This window comes from Musca autumnalis, unplaced genomic scaffold (assembly GCF_047663935.1).
Source record: "Musca autumnalis isolate F117 unplaced genomic scaffold, ASM4766393v1 scaffold_5, whole genome shotgun sequence".
In the NCBI taxonomy this organism is placed as follows: Eukaryota; Metazoa; Arthropoda; class Insecta; order Diptera; family Muscidae; genus Musca; species Musca autumnalis.
This window is the reverse complement of record NW_027412088.1, coordinates 184,601,166-184,627,474: the sequence shown is the minus strand read 5'-3', so window position 1 is coordinate 184,627,474 and position 26,309 is coordinate 184,601,166. Positions and strand designations below refer to the sequence as shown.

General features: G+C 36.6%; 3 protein-coding genes across 7 annotated transcripts in view; 2 read left to right on the top strand and 1 right to left on the bottom strand.

Moving 5' to 3' along the window:
- Picot (putative inorganic phosphate cotransporter protein picot) overlaps window positions 1-25,158 on the top strand; it is a 149,823-nt gene extending 124,665 nt beyond the window's left edge. For all 5 annotated transcript variants that reach the window (XM_073991255.1, XM_073991253.1, XM_073991252.1 and 2 more), the window contains 6 exons: window positions 18,678-18,856; window positions 19,024-19,113; window positions 19,194-19,667; window positions 19,733-20,015; window positions 20,087-20,328; window positions 23,417-25,158. In XM_073991255.1, the coding sequence (XP_073847356.1) occupies window positions 18,678-18,856; window positions 19,024-19,113; window positions 19,194-19,667; window positions 19,733-20,015; window positions 20,087-20,328; window positions 23,417-23,638 (1,490 nt within the window). In that variant the 3' untranslated portion in view covers window positions 23,639-25,158. The remainder of the gene's footprint in view (window positions 1-18,677; window positions 18,857-19,023; window positions 19,114-19,193; window positions 19,668-19,732; window positions 20,016-20,086; window positions 20,329-23,416) is intronic.
- LOC141406140 (uncharacterized) lies at window positions 16-12,755 on the bottom strand. Its single transcript, XM_073991250.1, has 2 exons — window positions 7,478-12,755; window positions 16-7,401 (listed from the first exon to the last, which is right to left on the bottom strand). Exon 1 carries the CDS (start codon window positions 12,204-12,206, stop codon window positions 10,575-10,577), a length of 1,632 nt encoding a protein of 543 aa, XP_073847351.1. The 5' UTR covers window positions 12,207-12,755; the 3' UTR covers window positions 16-7,401; window positions 7,478-10,574.
- Window positions 15,763-17,289, top strand: LOC141406143 (uncharacterized). The gene is made up of 2 exons (XM_073991257.1): window positions 15,763-16,270; window positions 16,322-17,289. The coding sequence occupies exons 1-2, from the start codon at window positions 16,158-16,160 to the stop codon at window positions 16,611-16,613; spliced, it is 405 nt and encodes a 134-aa protein (XP_073847358.1). The 5' UTR covers window positions 15,763-16,157; the 3' UTR covers window positions 16,614-17,289.
- Window positions 25,159-26,309: the final 1,151 nt, after the last annotated feature.

Below are 26,309 nucleotides of genomic sequence, written 5' to 3'. Positions count from 1 at the left end.
ATAAAAATTTTATAATTTTTTGTCGTTTTGATTTATTGCAAATTTGAATGTTGTCGTTGTGTTTCATTTTTATTTATTGCTATTGCTTTGCATAATTAGTTCATGTTTATTATTACACGTGCTTAGCGATTTTTTTCTTCTCGGTTCTTATCTTTCTTTTAAGATGTTTTATTTCTTGATTCTTATTTTTTGTGGTTTCTGTACATTTCATTGTGCAATATCAGCGCATGGTCTGTGAATCAAGAAAAAAAGAAAGAAATTCAAAGACGACAATGCAAATCAAATAAACAATGGCGTGGATAGAGGTTCTGTGGGTTAGTCCCTCCACCTTGGCCATTAGACTTCTTGCATTGTCTTTCATCAATTTTGATTTTAATAGGAGTTTTATTGGGCATTTCAATAAACCTTCTAAGGGAATGTCTCCTCAAGAGATCTTGTGCTGTCTATAAAAGACCTTAGAAGGTCTTCTGTTGTCCAAATAAGATCTCTAGAGGTCTTCTGTTGCCTTTAGAAGACCTCAAGAGGTCTTCTGTTGTCCATGGACAACCTCAAAAGGCCTTATGTTGCCTATAGAAGACCTCAAGAGGGTTTCTGTTGTCTATAGAAGACCTCAAGATGTTTTCTATAGACAACCTCAAGAGGTCTTCTGTTGTCTATAAAAGACCTCAGGAGGTCTTCTATTGTCCAAATAAGACCTCTAGAGGTCTTCTGTTGCCTATAGAAGACCTCAAGAGGTCTTCTGTTGTCCATGGACAACCTCAAAAGGCCTTCTGTTGCCTATAGAAGACCTCAAGAGGTTTTCTGCTGACCATAGAAGACCTCAAGAGGTCTTCTACTGAACATAGGAAACCTCAAGAGGTTTTCTGTTGTCTATAGACAACCTCAAAAGGCCTACTGTTGCCTATAGAAGCCCTCAGGAGGTCTTCTGTTGTCTATAAAAGACCTCAGAAGGTCTTCTGTTGTCTATATAAGACCTCAGGAGGTCTTCTTTTGTCTATAGAAGACATCATGAGGCCATGCAGTTTACTCAAACTCAAAGAACTTAGGTAAACTGGTAAACAAAGTTCTTGAATGACTCTGGCAAACTGGCGACGATTAGAAAGTCTTCAGTAAAATCAATACATGCCTACGTCTATTCGTACCGGTATTCATGGATTTCATCGACTCGTCTAGCTGCTGATCGAATAATGATATCCTTCTGAGCCTTTTCGAAATTCACTCAAACTGTTCCATGGTTCTCAAGCCGACTTACAACTTTCTATGTAAGATAGATGTACAGTAATGCTACTCAGTACTTTTTGGATATAAAAAGTGTGTTGAGGATCAACCCACGTGAATTCGTACATGTATTTGTTTTTTAGATTCTATCGCCTTCATTGATTCTCATACAGAGCAACTGGGTCAATATACTGTTTCACTCAAACTGTTCCAAGCTTCTCTGGCTGACTTGCAGACTCCAGACTTCATGTAAGACTAGTAAAAAAGGCGTGACACTCAATATGATATTTTGGTTTTGAAATGGGCGTTGAGTAGGAGTGCGGTAATTTTAGGATCTTCAGTGGGTAATCGTTCAGAAATTCATTGATTACATTGCCTTCATTGATTCTCATACTCAGCAGGTGCCTGAATAACGACATATTTCACACTGAGCCATTGGGCCGATGCACTGTTTCACTCAAACTATTCAAGCCTCTCTAGCCGACTTACAGCTCTTTTTGTAGTATACATAGATGTAAAGAAGTGATACTCAGTATGATTTTTTGGTTTCGAAATGTGGATTGAGTAAGAATGTTGAAATATTAGGATCTTAGGTGGTCGATCGAACAGGTATTCTTAGATTCCACTGTCTTCATTCATTAACATACTGAACAGCAACTTAAGTAAGCACACCTTCGTCACTGACCCTTTTGGTTCGATGCACTGATTCACTCAATCTGTTCCAAGCTTCTCTAACAGCTCAGCCCTTTACGCAGTATAGGAGGAAATATGTGAGGCTCAGATAATTTTTGGATTTTGAAATTTCTGTTAAGTAGGAGTGTTGTAATATTAGGATCTCCATGATGCGATCGTACAGAACTCATAAGCATCTTTGCAATCTTAATATCAGTGTCGTCAATATTGGTAATGGCTGTATCCGTTACTTATCCATAGTCATATGATTCTGCATATGTTTCAAAAATTCGAATAGAAAATTCTGAAATACTCACATGATTTAGAATATATTTCGCCATATTTTGTTATGAACAAATATGACAAAAAATATTTGAAACCATACAAAAATATTAGAAATTTTCTTCTTGAATTTTTTTAAAAAAATATGTAATATCTGTTCTGAAATGGAATGGAATTATTTTAAAATAAAATCTAACATTTATGGATTCACCTTTGACATTGGTATCGCTCTTTTCCCAATGAATGCAAGGAACATTGGCATTGTGTGAATCCCCGTAAAGCATGTAGACTGAGAACAAAATTAGGAGTTTGCCGAGTGCCCCCATCCAGTCTCACGGCTGTGTTGTCACATCTTCTAAAATTGGAGAGAATGATTAGGTTTAAATTATTTTTGTTGACTTAACATATTCTCACCTTGATTTTGCCCTCCATCTTATTCTTTAAAAATCAAGTTTCCTGGACTAGAGTGAAGTCGATATCTGAGGAAGGGAGAATTATTAAGAGTTCAGCAGCAGCTGCTTTGACATGATACAGATTTTTTCCTTGGCGGTAATAAACTCTTGTTGTCTACCTCCTATTGGTGCTTGGAGGGATTGACTTCTACGGTTCGTTTGGCATTTGTGTCATTTAATAGGTATAAATGTACGTGAACTTAAAATCGAACCCTCATACTATCTCTCCTCCGAGCATTTAGTAACAAGTTTCTGAAGCGCTTATTTTTGTTTACATTTTATGTAACAAATAGTGAAACAAATATTGTCGTAAATTTTTTATAATTAGATTGAAAATAGCTGCTGATAATTTTCCATTAGTAACCAAGAATAACATCATCAACTTTATTGTCAAGTGATGATGAAATAAAATTAATACAAATTCATTCAAAGCAATATAAAACGCTTGACGTATTATCCACAAAGGCGCACAAAACAGCAATACATTTTTTTTTTACAAATTTTAGTATTGAAATGAAAAACAAATGAATTCATTAGAGACGGCAACTAATTGTTTATTTAAATAATAAAACTATACATGAAATATTTACAGACAGCTGGAAATGTCACTGACATTTAATCGTTAAATTTTTTATTGAATTTGTTTTATTTTTTTCAATTTCACTTTCAAAAATTTGACATTTAAACGAATGACATAATTCAATTCAAAAAATAAGATCAAATAGTACATGCTCTTCTTCATGAATATAAAAGAAATATAGTTTGATTTTGATAATGGAGGCTATCTTTCACGTAAATTCCCCGTGAGTTTTCTCAGACTCTCCTCTTTAAGTGGAAACGGCGGAAAGGCAAAACTCTCGGGGAATTTTGGTTCAGAATAAGACTAAATATCAAAATACTAGATAAAGAAATAGAGGAGAAAAAGGGAATATTAATTGAAAGCTTAAGGATGCAACAAAACTATGAACCCGAAGGAGAATGCGGACAATGTAAGCGCGAATTATGCAATTGCAATAATGTCATCGAGTTGCGATACTAGTTTTTAAGTCGTGTTAATTGTTTTATTAAAAAAGATAAGAATTGCAAATGAAAGTTCACTTTTAAATGTTCCCCCTCCTTGCCTATTAAAATTTACGCAGACATTACGTTTGCAATTTTATTTCTACTCCATTCTGGAGAGCCGAATATAACTGTCAAAGAAAAGACGTAAATGTAAATAAATATTTTTTTGAAATTTGTCTCCCTGTGTAAATGTCGCTCTTTTTTTGTGCTGAAGTAGTAAATTAATAATCAATTGCATAAGTCAGCAGCAGCAAATAATGTGGCATTAAAACACGTGTCTGTTGGCATACTTGAAATGTTTTTTTTGATTAAATGCAAATGTTTACAGACATTTTATTATCGCAAAAAATAACAATTGTAATCGAAGAAGAGGCAATTTTGCAAACTTAACAATAATTAGCCTGTTCCCGTACTTTATAAAGTGGTAAAAGTCGTAAAAGTTGTAAAAGTCGTAAACGATTTTCATATAAATTTTGTGTACGGGAACGCAAAATGTGTAAAAGTGGTAAAAATTGTAAAAACTTTTTAGTTCTGGAACACAGCTAATGTAAACAAATATTTAAAATTGTAATTAAAAATGTTCTATTTTTAATTGGACTATAAAGAAGTCATTAAAACAAGATTTCCCATTGGAGATGTAACAATTTACGCAACAACTTTAGCTTTGTTCCTATGCTTTTTTATAGTAAAAGTATCAAAAGAGAGAACTGTCAAAATTGCTCTCACATAACAAGTTTTGCACAAAAGTAAAGGAACGGAAAAATAGTAGATCTGGCAGCAATGTAAAAATAACAAAAAAACTAAATAAATTTCACTGTTTTTATATTATACCTTCAGCATTTATGCTAACGAGGGTATATACACTTTCATACGGGCAAAATGTGCCTCATCGAAATAATGGTTTTAGACCCCAAGTGTGTATGGACGAAATGTGTTTCAGACAATTGAGCAATGTCCGTCCGTCTGTCTGTCTGGCTGGCTGGAGCGCACGATAACTCTCGAACGGATGAACCGATTCGGTTCAATTTTTGACTTTCGCACATCCTGAAATATGTACCAGACTTAGATAAGTTTTCAATATGGACTCAATCGGTCCACTCCTTCGGGTACCTCCCACACAAAATGTCGGAAAAGTTCAGTTTAGGGTCATCTCTCGAATCGGTTTGATTTTTGTTTTAGCAACTTGTATTCACTGCCCCCATACGAAGGTACAAGTTTCATTAGAGGCAAGTCCATACTTCCTGAAAAAATAGCATGAAAGTTGCAGAAAACCCCTGTGACACCGTGTGAGGTGGTTGGAGCGCAAGATAACTCTAGAACGGATCTGCCGATTCGGTCCAACATTTGGCCTTAGTAATATTTTGTCCAAACATAGTTTAAGTTCGAAGATAAGCCACATCGGTCCACTCCTTCAGGTACCTCAAAAGTTTAAAAATGTTCGGAAAAAGTGTTCGTACGGTAACTCTTGAAGGGAGTGGCCGAATTGGTCCATACTTTACACATCCTAATATATCTACCAGATATAGATCAGGTTCAAATATGGACTATATTTGTCTACTCTATCCAGTACCTCCCACAAAATTTGGGATAAGTTCACTTTAAGACCTGATATCGAATCACTTTGATTTTTGTTGAAGCAACTTGCATTCGCTGCCTCAATTACGATGGTAAAAGCTTTTTTCAGGGGCAAGTCCATACTTCTTGAGCGAACAGCCCGAAGGGTATAAAAACTCCATAGGCTCCTTATGTAGTGGCTGTAGATCCACTTCCATAATGGTCAATGTCGATCCATTGACCGACTGATACTTTTTTACTTGTTATTTTTTATTTCACTGGTTTAAATTTTTTATTATTTATAAGTCTATCTGGTTACCCTAAAATTTGTTACAATTTGTACCAATTGTTTCTGGAAGTCGTCTGTTAACACAAAAAGAGTTTGCAAATTCTTACTGGACAAATTTCTTCTAGAAAGAACTTGTAACTCTTCTTCTTCCTGAAAACAATCAATCATATGTTTTTAGTTTTTCGTTGACTTATGTTTGTGCAAATTGAAAACAACTTTATTGTGAAAATAAGCAAGTCAAACGTGTTTTTTTTTTTTTTGAGAACCAAGTTGCAAAATAGAACATTTATTTTTTTCGTTCATTTTCTTTTTTATTTTTAATAAAATACAACATGTACATATGTTTCCTTTGGTTCCTTTATTGGCGGACAAATTGTTCTGTTTTGGCAAGTCAGCTGATTGCTTGCTGGTTTTTGCTGGGAAGGTGTTTGTTTACATTTTACAATTTTCTTGCAAAAGAGAATAAAAATTCCTTACTCTCTGAGAAAGTTCTTGCTGGACAATTCTTGATGGGATAGTAAACAGACAGACCTTATATTTATTTTATTTCTTTTCATTTTGCTTTGACAATGCGCGTTGTTGTTTTCCTTTGCCTTAATTGTCAAATCAGCAGTTTGACAGTCTTTCCACTTTTTACACCACGAAATTTGTCGAGCAGAAAGTAGTAAAAGAGAAAGCCATTTTGGCATGCTCTCTCTCTCTCTTAAACTTTGCTTTAAGTTTTACAAATTTTTGGGGTTAAGGAACACTTTCCAAGTTAAAAATGGTAAAACATTAAGAAACTAACATAAAGGAACAAAGCTTTTTTTTTTTTTTTTTTTCCTTATTAACTTAAGAGAATAACTCCTTGGCCCACTCCCTAGCTATGAGGGGGTGTTCACAGCCATCACCAATTGTGCAAACTTAGTTCGCAGTTGTATGTTAGAGTTATGTTGATGATGATGCGATGTGCGATAAGAATGTACAGTGGGTTAAAGGTGAACGAGCGTGTGTATTAGTGTTGATTGTGTAATGTAGTTAACTCGGGAAAAATGAAGATAAAAATCAAAATGAGGGAATAAGTAGATGGAACTCATGATCAGGATAATGTAGATAGAATTATAGCGGGTAGCCAATGTGGGGGGTGTTTAAAGTCATCTCCAATTGTGTAGGCGTGTTTTTGGATTAGTATATGAATTAAGATGAATGTTGATGCGATGAGTGAGTAGGGGGGCCATTAATAAAGTTGATAAGAGTGATGATTGTGCATTGTAGTGCATTGTAATTGATTTCATTCAGTAGGAAAATTGCAATAGGATGTCTGGTTTTTTTTTTTCCAAGAAGAAACCAGATATAAAAATTGCCTTTTGTCCAAGCAGGCCGTTAAAGTGGAGAGTAAAGCAGGTTATAACTCAATAGATGCCTTCTTGCAAAAATCTGCCAGCTCATTCAGACCGTCCAAGCCCTTGAAAAGTATAAAATCTTCAAGTGAAGAGTAGTTATATAGATCCTGGAAACCTCTTCTAGCATTATTATACTTACTGCAGCTGAAAAGTACGTGTGCTGCTGTGTCTTCAACTTCGCATATATCACACAAGTGTGAGGGTGACACGCTCATTCTGGCTAGGGTGCTGTTACAGAAACAGTGCCCACTTAAAATTCTATTAAACATTTTTTGAGTTAATGCATCCAAAGTGGATGATTTGAACCAGGGTGTTCTTGAGGTATTTTGAAAAATTCTAAAATAATGAGAATTACCATGATTTGCAAGTTCCTTATATTCATCGGACCATTCTTCCCATAAAGAACTGGCCATTGCGTTTATAGCATCATTAAGCGTCCAGGGTAGGTCCAAAAGAGTGCCATCCCTATGTGCATTTTTTGCTGCCCGATCTGCAATATCATTATAAGTAATAAAAGAATGCCCTGGAATATAGTGAAGTTCAAGAGTAAAAGATAAACTAATCACCTTGTTAATGAGCCTGTCTATAATGTAGTTTTTGTGCGTGCCATTGACCACTGCCTGAATGCCACTGAGGCTGTCTGTTAGAATCGCAATGCGATTAAAATGTTTCTCTTCGGCATATTCAGCTACTTTGAGAAAAGCAAGGACTTCCGCTGACATTGATGAAAATTTTTTGGGCACGTAGAAGGAATTTGTTGTATTATCATTGAGATGGTGAAATGCCGCACCTGTTAGATTGCCTGAAACCGAACCGTCAGTGTAAAAAATTTGGAATCCGTTGTTTTGTAATACGCTGAGTTTCTCAGAAGCCAGTTGTAGTATCATTTCTTTGCTTGCATCGGCTTTGTTGGAGACAAGGCCTTTGAAGAAATCATCATAGATTGCTATGTTAGAGATGGAGCTATAAAGTTTTGTTGGGGCAATGTTGTTTAAAATGTTGTGGAATTTTTGCCATATCAAGGAGTAGCTAGTTTTTAAAAGTGGATTTTGAGACATTAACTCTGCACCCGGTAATCCAAAGGCAACACATTTTGCTAGCTCTTTAGCCGTAGCAAGTTGAAATCTTTGTCGTGGAGGCAATTCTGCAGCCAAGTTATAAATTATTGACACTGGAGTTGATTTAATTAAACCTAGAGACTTCCTAAGACTGTTTTGGATGCAAACTTTCAATTTTTGTTCTGATCCTTTAGTGAGGTTGGAAAGCGATGCCGCGCCATATTCTATTTTAGCCCTGGCAAAGGCTTTGTAAAAATGGATTGCTCTCGAAGGTTTAACTCCGAAACTGCACCCACTGATAATTCTCAAAAAGGAGCAACTTTTTTCTACTGCAGTTGTAATACTGTCAATGTGGATCTTGGCAGAGTTGCTGGCGGTAATCTTAACACCCAGGTAATTTATTGAATTTGCTTGTACTAGTTCCGTACCATTCAGTGATATATTTAAATTTCTTGGTCGTCTGCTGAAGTGCATAACGTTAACTTTTTCTATGTTGAAACTTAGCTTGAGTTTTTTACATTTAGTGTTGAATTCCGCGATCTTGAGGCATAGACCATTTTTAGCAGAGTCAAAATCATTGTCAAAATAAAGAATGAAAAAGTCATCCGCGAACTGGAAAAGGGAACATTTGTCAGATGTAGTTGAGTGTAAAGAGCTGGTGTAAATATTAAATAATAAGGGGCTGAGCCCGCTGCCTTGAGGCAGACCATTTCTGATTTGAGTCCTCTTGCTTCCCAGAGATAAGGTTCTATCACTCATACCGTCGTATAACCACTTAATAACATGTGCGTTAATGCCTTTCTCAAAGAGGGATAAAGCCAGTAACCCGATGTCTGTGTTATCAAAGGCTTTTTCAATGTCTATTACCGCTCCAACAACGAAGTTGCCCTTGTTCTTTTGAATCTCTACCGAATTGATGACGTCATTTATGCACATAGTTGTAGATTTTCCTTTACAGAAGGCGTAAGATCTTTTAGGAATGATGTTGTTTTGTTCTATTGTCTCCAAAATCAGTTTTTTTATGGCTCCTTCGACAATTTTCTGAGAGGTGCAGAGTAGTGCAATTGGCCTGAAACTTTTTATGTCCGAGGGGTCCTTTCCCTTTTTGGGAACAGGAGCTATTTTTATGTGCCTCCATTGCTCGGGGAAATTGCCTTGCATCCATGTCATATCCAGGATGTCCAAAAATTTATGTTTTTCTGTTTCACTCAAGCTAGAAATCATATTGTAAGAAATTCTATCTATTCCAGCAGCTGACTCGGGGTTTCTATTTTTGATAAAATTAATCATTTCCATTCTGTCCAGGCGAGGTTTATCTTGTAATATATTTCCAAAAATGACAGGTGTGGGTTCTTCCCCCACAAGAGACGAACTGGTCACATGGCTGAGAAATTCCTCCTTCTGGTCTTCATCCCAAGAGTTATTAGGAGATTTGTCTTGTTTATATTTTTTGGTGTTTTTCAGCATGCTCCACATGGCCTTAGGATCTGTTGACTCCGATAATTCCTGTAGATGGTTATTAAAATTCCTTCTTTTGAGTCTTTCAATTTGTTTATATAGTTTCCTCTCCATGGCTCCTGCTTTCAAGCCGGTTTCCCAATCACCTGTCCTATTAAATTGCGTTCTTAAATGGTTCCTTTGATTGTAAAGGTCCTGGATCCTGTCGTTCCACCATGCCTTTGGAACATATTTATTGCGGTGATCTACAGTGATGGTGTTGTTGTCAATGGCCTTATGAAAGGTTTTTACAGCCTCAATCAAATTGTTTCCAATTTGGGAGCTGGCGAGCTGTTGTAAAACTCTTTTTTTACAGACAATTTTACAATTTCTGGGTGGGATGAAGGCTCCATGAATTTCAATAATGATAGGAAGGTGGTTACTGTTGGTAATTTTTAAATTTGACACTGACCAATTGGTGTGTAGAGAGTCGCAGTTTAGGAATGACAAGTCAATGGCTGAGCTGGAATTGCTGGTTGTAAAGGTTGGAGCTCCTGAGTTGAGACATTTGAAATTAGAACTGTTGGCACAATTGTAGACTGTTTCACCTTGAAAGTCGGTGAGAAGGTTACCCCACGATGTTGACTTTGCGTTGAAATCCCCCGCTAGGAATGTTGGATTTTTAAGTTTAGCTGCAGCTTTGAACAGGTTTGAAACTATTTCTTTGAATAAGTTGCGATTGGTGTTGGGTGGTATATAGACCACAATCAAGTTGATATTTTTTTGAAGGTTTAAGGTAGAAATCCCAATGATTTCAGCGCTGGTGTTAAAGTTGATGATGCGGTATTTTATGCTACGTTTTATGTAAATACCGACGCCTCCAAAGCCATCATTTCTGTTTTTACTAACAAAATTATAATTGCAAATGTTGGTAGTTGTAGTGTCTCGAATCCAAGTCTCGGAGAAGAGAGCAATGTCGATGTTTTTCTTCTCTAGAAATAGTTCCAAAAGTTCTTTATTGCCTTTTTTATTTAGGCTTTGAATATTATACTGAAGAATTTTTATCATAGTCAAAAAAGGGAGGAAAATAAAATAAAAACTAAAAAAAAAATTTTTTTTTTTTTGAAAGATATATAAGATTAGATTATAAATGTGTTAATAAAATACCTTAGAGGAGTTCCTCTTCGTCGCCGAAGGGAACGTTTGCATCGATATTAGAAGATAGCGTACTCGAATTTACCATGAGTACATCAAGATTTAACATTTCTGTGATCATTTTTTGCTTAATATTTGTTAAAACGTCTAATTCATCTTTTTCTAACTTTTTCTGACACTTCTCTCTTAAAGCGTCAACATTTTGAACCATAGATTCCAAGAATTTTTCTAATTTATCATATTTCTCAAATTGAGAGTTTTGTTCTGATTGAGCCAATGCATATGAGATTGGTTGTTGTTTAGATTGGTAACGGGAGCTGGACTGGAGCGCAACGCCGTTCGGTGATTTGTGAACTTCTTCTTGATTTAATGCCTTTTTATATTCTTCCATATTCCTTCTTGCATTGGCTTCCTCCCTTAATTTGTTTTGATTGTTTTTAGTAATCTTTGCAAAAGAGTTTGATGAATGTAGAAAACTAGCTGCTTCAGCAGTGTTGTTGATGATGTTGGAATGATTTTGTTTTTTGTTATTTTTTATAGCTGGGAATATTTCTTCAGTGTTTTCATTGAAGATTTCAAAACGATTTGTAAAAACCGCTGAGTATTTTGCCTTAGCTTCCCTATAGGCTAGGTTCTCAATAGTCATGATCTTTTTAATTTGGTACGCTTTGATTCTTGCAGGGCATTTTTTGAACGTAGGTTCATGATTGCCCTGGCAGTTGGTGCATCTGGGTTCTGGGTCACAATCTTCGTTTTGATTGTGAGCAATAAAGCATGTTTTACAGGCTGGGATTTTTTGTTTACAAAATTGTGAGAAGTGATTATATCTGAAACAGTTGTAACACTGCCCAAACGATATGTAGTGTTTAACATCAGTTTTCATGTAATCGTAGAATTTAACCGATTGAGGCAGATTCACGCCCTTGAAGAAAATCTTAACTCTGGTGGTTGGAACACGCTCATTTTGGCACATTCTGGTCATGCGAACAATGTTCAATATTGGGACTTCTGAGTCAATGGCACTGATTAATTCTTCGTCTGATATTTCAATGGGCACACCAAATATTATACCTATTTTGGACACAAAATGAGGGAATATTTTAGGGATGTAGCCCTGATTTTTTAGTTCTTCATTTTCTAAAAGTAGATTGGCTGTAAGGCCGCTCTTGAATACCACTTTGGCACGGCCAAAGCCTATTTTGAATACCTCAAGAACACCCTCAACTTTCAAAGATTTTAATAGTCTAGTGACATGGATTCCATTGATGCCGGACTTGTCACCCTCAGTCACTTTTTTATCGATATAAGCAATATAAGGACCTTTATGGTCGTTGTCATAAGTATTGTTGTAGTTTACCTTACCTTCCTTGCTAGCAATAGAAGAGGCTCCCTGGTCTATAGATGAGGTATGATTGACACAAGGGCTTGATTGACAATCCTCATGATCGACAGACATCACATTTTTGTTGTTTACTTCTTCCAGTTTTTGTTTTTTGCCACTATCTGTTTTTCTGGTAATACTTCTGCTTCTACTCCTGTCTTTCCTTTCATACATTTTCGCTTCGTTGTTTTTTTCCTTTCTGAAGTTCTGCCTATCAGGCGGCTGCTTCCCCGGCGGAGGGGGAAGATTTACTCCCCCTTCCATTTTGTGATGCACTTGGCGTCTCTTGCCTTCTCCCTCGCACTAGTCTTTTTTTAAGAAACTATGTGCAAAAAGACAAAGAAAACTGGATATAACGGGATCTCTAAGAGTCCCGTATGATGTTGTTTGGCGTCTCTTAAGAATTCAGAAATTTAACCTTGAAATTCCACTGGTCAACAATTTATGATGCAATTTTTTCCTTGATGTTAATTATTTATTAAGAAAAATCCAACCTGTGGAAATAATATTGTTTTCCACAAAAGAAAGGCTCGTTGGCTTAACACCCCCCGCTGCACGGGAATGGATTCTTCACAGCTTTTCTGTTTCTTATTTATTAAGGTCTTGTTTTTCACTATTTTTAATTTGGGCGTAGATTAAAATTTTTGGCCACACGAAATGGTTGAAAAATTTAAAGTTTTGATTTAGAAAAAGTTTTCGTAAACACTGATTAGGTTTTTTAATTCCAGAGAAACACTTTTTTGGTTATTTATTTCTTGATCAGAATACACGCTCGCTATGCGGTTTTGTAGTTCACGCTATGACGTCCAAAAAAGCAGTGCGAAACAAAGCTTTTTATTACGTACATTTCTGCCGTGGCATTATCGAAAATGATCAAGATATCTACCTAGAGATCCCTAATACATATCAGCTGTTTGCCACTTAGTGTTTATTTAAGCTCTGTTCCTTTACGAGCAAGAATCTTCAAATTTTACCACTTTTACTCGAAAAGCGTTCCTTTACTTCAGACACAATGCAATTCATATGGGAGCAGTTTCCAACTTTTACTACTTTTGCCGGTTTTACTATTTTCAAAAGTAAAGGAACAGACCGTTAGTATTTATATTAAGGGATAATGATAGAAAAAAATAATATTGGAGGATTCCGTGACATTTAATTGTATTGGTGGCTGGATGGAGCAGAAGGTGTTTTCCGAAAGACTTCTTGGAACATGATTGAAGTTTGAGAAAAATATTAAGATGTCTAACGGTTCGGACAATGTCAGTCACTCCTTTCGACAGTTATCGTGTCCAATAGCCATTTTAGTTGTCGCCGTAAGATTTTTTCTAGAGTTTTTGGACCATTATGTCAGAGAGCATCCAAGCGTACCCACGAAGAAGTTACGGAACAAGTGTCGTTTAGGCGCACCTCTCGGATCGGTCCGAAATTTTTACCATAGGTACCCCCTGGGACGCTGAACACAATGATATATAGTTTTCCGGGCAGAAGTCCATACTTCCCGAGATATCGGTCTTAACATTTCGGAAATTTCATACTTGTAACACCTTTATGTTGTTACAAGTTACAAGCTGATCGGGCTGAACAGGGACAAAAGTGGGCTACGCGATCAAAACTTTCTTTTAAATTGAAATTGTTCTTAAGTAGCCGGCCTTCGGCCGGGGATTTAAGACTTTCTCCTATGGACAGGGACAAAAGGGGGCTACGCAATCAAAACTTTCTTTTACATTTATAGTTTCTTAAGCAGCCGACTTCGACCAGGAATTTAATACATTCTCCTATAAGGAGGTGTAAAAATAGGTTGCGTGCATAAAAGTACTCCCCATAAGCTTTAAAACGATGGCCATATGGCCTTTACTTTAGAATTGTAAAATGTTAAGACCCATATCTCGGGAAGTATGGACTTTCCCCCGGATAATTATATATCGTTGTGTTCAGGATGCCAAGGGCTATCTACTGTAAAAATTTCAGCCCGATCCGAAAGGTGCCCATAAACAACCTAAAGGTGTTAAAGTACGAAATTTCCGAAATGTCAAGACCCATATCTCGGGAAGTATGGACTTTCCCCCGGAAAATTATATATCGTTGTGTTCAGGATGCCAAGGGATATCTACTGTAAAAATTTCAGCCCGATCCGAGAGGTGCCCCTAAACGACATTTAAGCCGAAGTTACATTGTAATCCGATTCCCATAGAATACTCAAAGAGCCCTTAAACTCCACATAAAATTTTGCACTTTTATGAGGAAGGATCCGAATTTCTTCTTCTATTTAAACCTTCTTAACTTGAGAGCTCTCAAGTGCCCAGCATTCAATGTATTTGGTGGTTGCAGGCTTTTTAGAGCTCTAAGGACATTGTCTCAGGAAAAATGGACTTGTTTACGAACAAATTGATATCACATGACTATATCGTGGAGATCCTAATATAAAAACACTTCTCCTAAATACTCATATTAAAATCACATCATACTTAGTCTCACCCCCCATTAAGCTGGAGAAGCTTGGAACAGTTTGAGTGAATCAAAGGTTCAGAAATTACATTTCTTGTTTAGGATCGTTATTTTTTTTAACGTAGAAGCTTATAATGTTGTCAGAGCATGTATTAGAGCTTGTTGCATCATATTCCATCAAAAAACCAATTTTGATTTTCATTTGGGTTACGGCTTCGGGCATTTCTGGTGGCGATATACATATACACCTAGTGTCATACCTGTCCAGCTATCTTTGATAAAGGGCTGTAAGTCGACTAGGGAAGTTTGGAACAATCTGAGTCAAACAATGAGTGCATCAACTCAAAAACTCATACAGGAAAATGCCGTTATTCAGGCGGCTGTTCTGTATTAGAATGAATGGAGGCAATGGATGTGGATAAGCTTTGTAATTCGATCATTACTTTTACAAAATTACATTACAAAATCATTGATCATGGTGCGGTAACCATGGTATAAGTAAAGAGGTAGATTTAAATGAAAACAATTTATAGAACCCTTGTTTTTCCTTAATTCCTAAAACGTCAATATTAGTAAACACAAAAGCTACAAGTGGGTTTGTTTACAATACCATTTTTGAGCATTTTATAAAAAACGCGAAAAATGAATGAAGTGTCAAGGTTTCTCCACATAATCGAGTTGTGGATATGATAAAATGTTTGTTTCAATGCAAAGCTGACGAATTTCTTCCATACAAATGTTCTAAAAACAAATTTAAAAATCATTGAATTGGATTGTTTTTAAAATTGTTTGGCATATTATTCAAACAGCACACACACATACATATGTATATTGTGTATATTGTTTTGACGTTTTAGGAATAGTCGAAAGAAAAAATTTAAATTGACAGAAAGCTTTGGCTAACCTTTCTTATTAAACCATGGCGGTAACGATCTCCATTGACCGTAACGCGAGCTCCGGCCTCATTTTTGAAGAAATAAGGTCCGATGATGCCACCAGCGTGAAAACCGCACCATACGGTGCATTTTTCTGGATGTAATGGAGTCTGTAGGGTCTCTTGTGGATTGGTCTCACTCCATATGCGGCAATTTTGCTTATTAACAAACCCGTTAAGCCAAAAATGCGCCTCATCGCTGAACACAATTTTGCGATAAAACAACGGATCATTTGCCAACTGATTTTCAAAGTAAATTTGGATAATTTCGTAGCGTTGTTCAAGCGTGAGTCTATTCATGATGATTTGTCAGAGTATACTGAAACAAATAAAAAAAAAGTTTCATCAAAATTTATGGGTCTATCTTGCATTGCCACTAAAATTGAGTTGCGTTGTCAGTTGTCTGCGCGACTGAGACGAAATGTTGTACCATTAATAGGTGTGTTCGTTTACTCAAAATTTGTACAAATTGTTACTGGATGTCGTTCGTGTACTCTACAGTACAATGCAAAATACCTTAGCCGATTACAAGAAGTTACTGAACTTGTACAAATTTGTACAAATTGTTGAGTAAACGAACATACCTAATGTCAACTCAACTGGGTGGTCGATAAACATGTTATCGATCAGTGTTTTTTCAAACTTGTGACCTCTATTCGCAAAAAAAAAAAATATTTTAAAAATAATTGCGCTTTGGATAACTCTTTTGTGTATTCTGGACAATATTTTAATATTTTGGCTGAGTTTTCGAGCAAATTTGGAAAACAACCCAAGATTGGAATATAACCTGCCCATTGAATCTTCGGATCGTCAAGTTTTATTTGCTGTCCCAAAAAATGATAAGTTCGGTGGAATTACTTTTTGATGATGAAGAAAATGTTAAGGACATTGCATCAATTAGAAGAAATTTGAGGGACAAGTCGAATCCATTGGAATTGCCATCTGCACTGTAAGCTGATGATCATGTGGAAAGATCTGTATAATCAGTAAATTATTTCAGGTTTAAGGCGTATTTTGGATTGCCAAAGGATGCCGTAGTTTTCGTTGTGGAAACGTTAAAGGATGACTTCAAAGAAAGTTACAGATCAACAGGAATACCCCCACTTTTAAAAGTGTGCGCAGCGTTGCGATTCTTGGATTACGGAAGTTTCCAAAAGTCAACATTTCAACAATTGCATGGCTCAATCTACATTGTCGAGAGTATTGAAGGAAGTTGTCCACTTGATAGAGGACAAATTATGCCAAAATTGGATCGTTTCGAAGATGACAGAGGAGGAAAAAAGGCAAAATAAAAACCATTTTTATTCAAAAACGAAATTCCCTGGTGTAGTTGGCTATATAGATGGAGGATGTTCGTCATTTGTACTTAAACTGAACCTACTGTATTTGTCACCAAATTCATTTGCAAAAGATTTGCTGCTGTCCGCTCCAAAGGCGATAAATTCACTTATTGTGATGGACCACCACCAGTGTCGTTGAAGTTTATTTTATTTTGAGGCATTTTCTTTATCAACTTTGCTTTAAAGTGAATCCAGACTCTGCCACTCTTCAGGTGTTCGTGTTGGAGGTTCATGGCTGTTTAAACTCGGAAATGGACCTCCACGCTTCATCCGCTTTGGCTTTGGTTTCACCAAAACTCCCGAACTCCTCGGGCTAAGTTTGGATTATCACACAGTTTATCAATTAATATTTCGAACTGCTGCTTTGTCGTTATTTTCACCATATTGATACACAAAATTAATTAAAGATGCAAAGAATCAATAATTGTTAACAAAATGTTTATTTTTCCTTCTATTTTACTTCTTGTTTCTTCGAAAATGTTCACTGCAACTGAAAATTGGTGGTTGCTGAAAAACAGCCGCTTCGTCAACTGAGATTCGCAACTTCAGTTGAGAGTTGCCATACGTGGATCAATTTTGACAACTGGCAACGCCACTCAACAATAATTGTTATCGATGATCGACCCCTTAATTTTTTGTGTTACTTTTTACAATTTAAAGTTCTATCTAGCTTAAAAAAACACCCTTTAGTTGTGTTAGAATCGCGGGATAATTTTCCCACTCTGTTTGAGTGGATTGCATCGATCCAGAGACTCGGTGAGGAAAATTTTATTAATCATTAATAAAGGCGATGAAATCGAAGAATAACTTTTAGGAATTCAAGTCCGTCGTGGATTAGGTGACTGATGCAGGTATTGAGTTAGTTTCTCAGAGTCGTTCGTGAATTTTGTAGTTGCGTTGAGTGAATTGCATCGACTCAAATGCTCCGTTAGGAACATTTCGTTATTTTTCTAGCTTCAAACTTTTGGAGTAGAGCAAACTGTAAGATTATCCATTGAAGGGAGTCTTTATAGATGGGTTGAAGGAAGCTTTTATAGAAGACCTGAAAGGAGTCTCTAGACTCCTCTCAGGGAGTATTTACAGACAAGCTGAAGGTAGTCTTTATAGACGAGCTGAAGGGAGTCTTTATTGATGAGCTGAAAGCAAGTATTTATACGACCTGAAGAGGGTCTTAAAAGAAGTATTTAAACACGAGCTGAGGGGAGTCTTTTTAGAAGACCTGAAGAGAGTCTTTATAGACGACCTGCTGGGAGTCTTTGCAGGCAACGTGAACAGAGTTTTTATAGACAAGTTTATGGGAGTTTTTATAGACGACTTTAAGGGAATCCTTATAGCTGACTGATAGGCGTCTTTATAGACAGGCTGTGGGAGTCATTATAAACGGGTTGATGGGAGTCTTTATTAACAACCTGAAAGAAGTCTTTAGAGCACACCCTTTTACAAAAGATATGAAGGCCGCCTTAAATTTTTTTTTTTTTAATTTTTTTCTAACCAAAAAGTTATCTTCAAAGTTCCCAAAATAATCTTGCATCACCTCATCATAGATGCCTCTAAGTGTATACAACACGAAAAAAAGTATTTAGCACTTCTATTAACAACAAATGTTAATGAAATATAAACCATAAAAATGTGCTACACTTAAATACACATTTTTCTTTTATATGGTTGTTTTTTTTTTTTTTTTGTTATTGTTCTTATATTGTTATTAAATAATGTGTTAAAAATTCCATGAATAAAGAATCTGCACCCCCGGCCAGGGGTAATAAAGCAAAACATACTAAATATGCTCCACATATCATTCGCTACATAATACAATTAGTCATAATGATTATTATTATTATTAGCATCGTCATCATGCGGGGAAGTGAAATCAGAACCCATGACTTCACGTGTTAAAAGATTTTTTTTTTTTTTTTTTTTTTGAGATAAGATTTTTTTTTTAAATATTTCATCATTTCTTTGGTTCTATTTTTATTTTTTAATTATTTACTAATTTCTTACTTACTTTATTTACAGGTCTCCTCCAAACCCGTTTTTTTGTCACATTTATGCTCTTCCTGGGCATGGCGAATGCCTATGTGATGCGAACAAATATGTCTGTGGCCATTGTGGCTATGGTCAATCATACGGCCATTAATGATGGACATGAAGATATTTTGGATGATGAATGTCCGGATTCGAATTATACAGAAGTGGTAAGTTTTGAGATCAAAATTATTGAAAAAATCAAAAATTATTAAACGTTTTAAATAACCTACAATAGGTTTCATCTCAAAATTCCCTACTCTCACATTACTTTGAATATATATACACACATATGAATGTTTTTTTAATATATATATTTTTGTATGTTTGATTGTAGGATCATGGTCAAGATGGTGAATTTGCCTGGAGTTCCGCCTTGCAGGGTTATATTCTGTCATCATTCTTCTATGGCTATGTCATAACACAGGTAATGTGTCCAATTTACTTACCCCACCCCTTTCCAATTCTTTTTCAACACTAATTTCCACTTCATTTCTTCTTCCACAGATTCCCTTTGGCATGTTGGCCAAAAAATATGGTGCCTTGAATTTCTTGGGTTATGGTATGCTTATCAACTCCGTCTTCGCTTTCTTGGTGCCAGTGGCTGCTCGTGAAGGTGGTGTTTGGGGTTTGTGTATCGTTCGTTTCATTCAAGGTTTGGGCGAGGGACCAATTGTACCCTGCACCCATGCCTTGCTGGCTAAATGGATTCCACCCAATGAAAGATCACGTATGGGTGCAGCCGTATATGCGGGGGCTCAGTTTGGTACAATTATTTCTATGCCACTGTCGGGTCTGTTGGCTGAATATGGTTTCGATGGAGGCTGGCCCTCTATTTTCTATGTTTTCGGTGCAGTGGGTACCATTTGGTCGATTGCTTTCATCATTTGGGTATATGAAGATCCCTCGGCCCATCCCACCATTGATGAAAGGGAAAAGAAATACATCAATACCGCATTGTGGGGTACCACGGAAATTAAGGTAGGTTGGAACCTCATAACTTAAAGTGATTTTTATTAATTTTTGTTTATGTTTTATTCTTACAGAGCCCTCCCATTCCCTTCAAGAACATCTTCAAGTGTTTGCCCTTCTATGCCATTCTCTTCGCTCACATGGGCCACAACTATGGCTATGAAACTTTGATGACAGAATTGCCCACCTACATGAAACAAGTCTTGAGATTTTCATTGAAATCCAATGGTTTGTTGTCCTCCTTGCCCTATTTGGCCATGTGGATCTTCTCTATGGGTATTTCGGTTGTGGCCGATTGGATGATCTCCTCAAAACGTTTCAATCACACTGCAACCAGAAAAGTTATGAATTCGATTGGTAAGTCCCTGCGACGTCTTAAAAACGTTTTAAATATAACCTTAACTTTTTTTCTCCCTTTTGTGTTCCAGGTCAATATGGTCCCGGTTTGGCTTTGGTTGCCGCCTCCTATACTGGCTGTGATCGTGTCCTTACACTGGCCATTCTAACCATTGGTGTTGGTTTGAATGGTGGTATTTACTCAGGTTTCAAAATTAATCATTTGGATTTGACACCTCGTTTTGCTGGCTTCCTTATGGCCATAACAAATTGTTCGGCTAATTTGGCTGGTCTGCTGGCTCCCATTGCTGCTGGCAATTTGATTAATAATCAGGTAAGAAGATATTTCAAGAAGAAGAATCAACTTAAGTCTTTAGTTTATAGAGCAGTTGAAGGGAGTTTTTATAGACGAGCTGAAAGGAGGCTTTATAGACAAGGGCGTCTTTATAGGCAAGCTGCAAGGGAGTCTTTATAGAGAAGCTACAAGGGAGTCTTTATAGACGAGCTGAAGATCGTCTTTCTAGACGAGCTGAAGATCGTCTTTCTAGACGAGCTGAAGGTCGTCTTTCTAGACGAGCTGAAGGTCGTCTTTATAGACGAGCTGAAGGTCGTCTTTATAGACGAGCTTAAGATCGTCTTTATAGACGAGCTGAAGGTCGTCTTTATAGACGAGCTGAAGGTCGTCTTTATAGACGAGCTGAAGGTCGTCTTTCTAGACGAGCTGAAGGTCGTCTTTATAGACGAGCTTAAGATCGTCTTTATAGACGAGCTGAAGGTCGTCTTTATAGACGAGCTGAAGGTCGTCTTTATAGACGAGCTGAAGGTCGTCTTTCTAGACGAGCTAAAGGGAGTCTTTATAGACGAGCTGAAGGTCGTCTTTCTAGACGAGCTAAAGGGAGTCTTTATAGACGAGCTAAAGGTCGTCTTTATAGACGAGCTGAAGGTCGTCTTTATAGACGAGCTGAAGGTCGTCTTTATAGACGAGCTGAAGGTCGTCTTTATAGACGAGCTGAAGGTCGTCTTTATAGACGAGCTGAAGGTCGTCTTTATAGACGAGCTGAAGGTCGTCTTTATAGACGAGCTGAAGGTCGTCTTTATAGACGAGCTGAAGGTCGTCTTTATAGACGAGCTGAAGGTCGTCTTTATAGACGAGCTGAAGGTCGTCTTTATAGACGAGCTGAAGGTCGTCTTTATAGACGAGCTGAAGGTCGTCTTTATAGACGAGCTGAAGGTCGTCTTTATAGACGAGCTGAAGGTCGTCTTTATAGACGAGCTGAAGGTCGTCTTTATAGACGAGCTGAAGGTCGTCTTTATAGACGAGCTGAAGGTCGTCTTTATAGACGAGCTGAAGGTCGTCTTTATAGACGAGCTGAAGGTCGTCTTTATAGACGAGCTGAAGGTCGTCTTTATAGACGAGCTGAAGGTCGTCTTTATAGACGAGCTGAAGGTCGTCTTTATAGACGAGCTGAAGGTCGTCTTTATAGACGAGCTGAAGGTCGTCTTTATAGACGAGCTGAAGGTCGTCTTTATAGACGAGCTGTTTCCATGGGAAAGGGTTCTTCCTAAGACCTTTTCCATGGGAAAGGGTGCTTCCTAAGGCCCTTTCCATGGGATAGGGTGCTTCCTAAGATCTTTCCATGAAAAAGGGTCATTCCTAAGGCCCTTTCCATGAAAAAGGGTGATTCCTAAGACCCTTTCCATGGGAAAGGGTGCTTCCTAAGGCCCTTTCCATGGGAAAGGGTGCTTCCTAAGGCCCTTTCCATGGGACAGGGTGCTTCCTAAGATCTTTCCATTTAAAAGGGTACTTCCTAAGACCCTTTCCATGGGAAAGGTTGCTTCCTAAGACCCTTTCCATGGGAAAGGGTGCTTCCTAAGACCCTTTCCATGGGAAAGGGTGCTTCCTAAGACCCTTTCCATGGGAAAGGGTGCTTCCTAAGACCCTTTCCATGGGAAAGGGTGCTTCCTAAGACCCTTTCCATGGGAAAGGGTGCTTCCTAAGACCCTTTCCATGGGAAAGGGTGCTTCCTAAGACCCTTTCCATGGGAAAGGGTGCTTCCTAAGACCCTTTCCATGGGAAAGGGTGCTTCCTAAGACCCTTTCCATGGGAAAGGGTGCTTCCTAAGACCCTTTCCATGGGAAAGGGTGCTTCCTAAGACCCTTTCCATGGGAAAGGGTGCTTCCTAAGACCCTTTCCATGGGAAAGGGTGCTTCCTAAGACCCTTTCCATGGGAAAGGGTGCTTCCTAAGACCCTTTCCATGGGAAAGGGTGCTTCCTAAGACCCTTTCCATGGGAAAGGGTGCTTCCTAAGACCCTTTCCATGGGAAAGGGTGCTTCCTAAGACCCTTTCCATGGGAAAGGCTGCTTCCTAAGACCCTTTCCATGGGAAAGGGTGCTTCCTAAGACCCTTTCCATGGGAAAGGCTGCTTCCTAAGACCCTTTCCATGGGAAAGGGTGCTTCCTAAGACCCTTTCCATGGGAAAGGCTGCTTCCTAAGACCCTTTCCATGGGAAAGGGTGTTTCCATGGGAAAGGGTGCTTCCTAAGACCCTTTCCATGGGAAAGGGTGCTTCCTAAGACCCTTTCCATTGGAAAGGGTGCTTCCTAAGACCCTTTCCATGGGAAAGGGTGCTTCCTAAGACCCTTTCCATGGGAAAGGGTGCTTCCTAAGACCCTTGAGATGGGAAAGGTTGCTTCCTAAGACCCTTTCCATGGGAAAGGGTGCGTCCTAAGACCTTTTCAATGGGGAAGGTTGCTTCCTAAAACCCTTTCCATGGGAAAGGGTGCTTGCTAAGACCCTTTCCATGGGAAAGGGTGCGTCCTAAGACCTTTTCAATGGGGAAGGTTGCTTCCTAAAACCCTTTCCATGGGAAAGGGTGCTTGCTAAGACCCTTTCCATGGGAAAGGGTGTTTCCTAAGACCCTTTCAAAGGGAAAGCGTGCTTCTTAAGACCCTTTCCATGGGAAAGGGTGCTTCCTAAGACCCTTTATATGGGAAAGCGTGCTTCCTAAGACCCTTTTCATGGAAAAGAGTGCTTCCTAAGAACCTTGCGTTGGGAAAGGGTGCTTCCTAAGACCATTTTCATGAGAACATGATCCAAGAGGAGGCCTTAAACTGTATTTTTTGAGATTTCTTGCCATTTTCTCAGGACTTATGAACTTCCTCAGGACCGCTGTAATCAGGACCACAAGAACTATCTGCTATAGAAAATTGATCACGATCAAATAAGTGACCTTAAACTGAATTTATGTGAAAATTTTGGGAAATTTAGATCGACTTCAAGAATAGGCTTCTCTCAAAATTATCACAAACCCATTTCTTAAATTCTCGAATATAACTCTGATAATCCTTCCAAAAACCTTAAAAATTAAATAAAATTTTGATTTCTAATTTGTTTCCTTTTTTTCTCTTTTTCCTCTTTTTAGCCCACAATTGCCCAATGGCAGAAAGTATTCTTTATTGCCGCCGCCATTTACATTATTGCCGGTACCTTCTTCAATATCTTCGGTTCGGGTGAACGACAATTCTGGGATAACCCCGATAATGATGTTAGAGATAACAATGCCGTCGAGTCGCAAACGCAGGTCTCCAGTCAAGAGGATAGCACCCGAAGACGGATACCTGCAGCCATAACAGCTAATCAATAATAAATAATAATAATAATAATTAAAAAACAAATACTAATAGTTTGTAAATAAGTTCTTAGAAATATGTATGAATGTACCGTACAGTACCGTACCCCCCGTAAACGCACATGAAAAGGCTAAATACAACAATTTTTGTTTTTGTTTTAGAAAATAAGAAGAAAAAAGAAATCATACTAAAACTGTTTTTTGTTAATTGTTTTTTAAAGAAAACTAAGGAATTGAATATTGTGGGAGCAAAATTGAAAACTTCCATGATAAATAAAAAAAAACTAAAAGTAAAACACACCGACAAAAAGACAAAATCAGGAACCATAGTGTTGAAAAAGAAAACTATTATTTTTATTGTAATTATTATTATTATTTTTGCTAGTGATAATTAAACGAAATATGTTACTAATTTTTAGTTTGTTTTTGCATTTTTTGTTTTTTTTTTTTTTTTTTTGTAAAATAAATATTTTATAACTCTTTTATAAATGTCATGAAAGAAGCCCACAAAAGATTAACAAATTATTATTTTTTTAAGATTCTAGATAAAGCTAAAATGCCCACAATAACGAAATATAATATCATTAAAACAAAATAAGCCAATTTTGAGTTCGATAATTGTAGGAAAACCTACAATTTCATATGGAAATTGTTTACATTTTAAAACAATTTTAAGATAAATATTAAAAAAATTTTATTGAACTTAATTTTGGTTTATTTTGCAATACTCTAATTTAATATTACCCCCCCCCCCCCCCCCCCTTGCAAAATGTCAGTATAATTAGTTTAAAACACCAACAACTATTTTGTATTTAATAAAAGAAAGAAAAGTAAAGAAATTTTTAAAATTTCTCCTAAATAAATTAAAGAAAAACATTAAGTACCTCATCATTTGACAAAATAGCTAAAAGTAATGAAAGCAAAAGAAGAGAAAACAAATATTTTTAAGTCTCCTCTCTATTAGGAGAAAACACTATGAAGAACACAAGAGAAACAATTTCAGCAGTAATAACTTTTATACAAATATTTTGTTAAGAACTTTTGGCCATATCATATTAAAAAAAAACATAGTTCAAAACTAAAAATTGAAGTGAGTTCATTACCAAAAGTTCTCAAAAAATTACTAAAACCCTACTTCTGTGGGAAAGGAGTTGAAACCCCGCTTCATTCATTTCAAACCGAGGCCGGCCTTAAATTATTTTTTAATTTTTATTAAAACAAAACAAATCATGCCATGTTTTTTTCTTGTTTTAATTGTGATGATATTTAGTATAAAATGCAACATTAAAACATGTTTTTTTTTTTAATTTTAATGCAAAATGAACAAAAATTTTATTTAGCAAACCACCCCCAACGACATAACATTTATTTGCCCTTTTTTTTATTCTGAAGAAAAAAAGTATTCCTTTTGTTTTTATCTATTGTTATGTTTAGAAAAAAATCACCAAGACATTTAAAAATTAAAGAAGTTCGTTTTAAAAAAGTAAAGAGAAAAAATAAATACAAAATAAAAAATTCCATACTCCAAAAACAAACACCTTCAAATTGTTTTATTTAAGGTTCGGCAGCCAATGTGGTGGAAAAAATCCTTAAAAAAATCCACGTTTATTGGTCTGATGGTGGGTGTAAAAATAATCTTTAAAAAATCCACGTTTATTGGTCTGATGGTGGGTGTAAAAATAATCTTTAAAAAATCCACGTTTATTGGTCTGATGATGGGTGTAAAAATAATCTTTAAAAAATCCACGTTTATTGGTCTGATGGTGGGTGTAAAAATAATCTTTAAAAAATCCACGTTTATTGGTCTGATGGTGGGTGTAAAAATAATCTTTAAAAAATCCACGTTTATTGGTCTGATGGTGGGTGTAAAAATAATCTTTAAAAAATCCACGTTTATTGGTCTGATGGTGGATGTAAAAATAATCTTTAAAAAATCCACGTTTATTGGTCTGATGGTGGGTGTAAAAATAATCTTTAAAAAATCCACGTTTATTGGTCTGATGGTGGGTGTAAAAATAATCTTTAAAAAATCCACGTTTATTGGTCTGATGGTGGGTGTAAAAATAATCTTTAAAAAATCCACGTTTATTGGTCTGATAGTGGGTGTACAAATAATCTTTAAAAAATCCACGTTAATTGGTCTGATGGTGGGTGTAAAAATAATCTTTAAAAAATCCACGTTTATTGGTCTGATGGTGGGTGTAAAAATAATCTTTAAAAAATCCACGTTTATTGGTCTGGGTGTAAAAATAATCTTTAAAAAATCCACGTTTATTGGTCTGATGGTGGGTGTAAAAATAATCTTTAAAAAATCCACGTTTATTGGTCTGATGGTGGGTGTAAAAATAATCTTTAAAAAATCCACGTTTATTGGTCTGGTGGTGGGTGTAAAAATAATCTTTAAAAAATCCACGTTTATTGGTCTGATAGTGGGTGTAAAAATAATCTTTAAAAAATCCACGTTTATTGGTCTGATGGTGGGTGTAAAAATAATCTTTAAAAAATCCACGTTTATTGGTCTGATGGTGGGTGTAAAAATAATCTTTAAAAAATCCACGTTTATTGGTCTGGGTGTAAAAATAATCTTTAAAAAATCCACGTTTATTGGTCTGGGTGTAAAAATAATCTTTAAAAAATCCACGTTTATTGGTCTGATGGTGGGTGTAAAAATAATCTTTAAAAAATC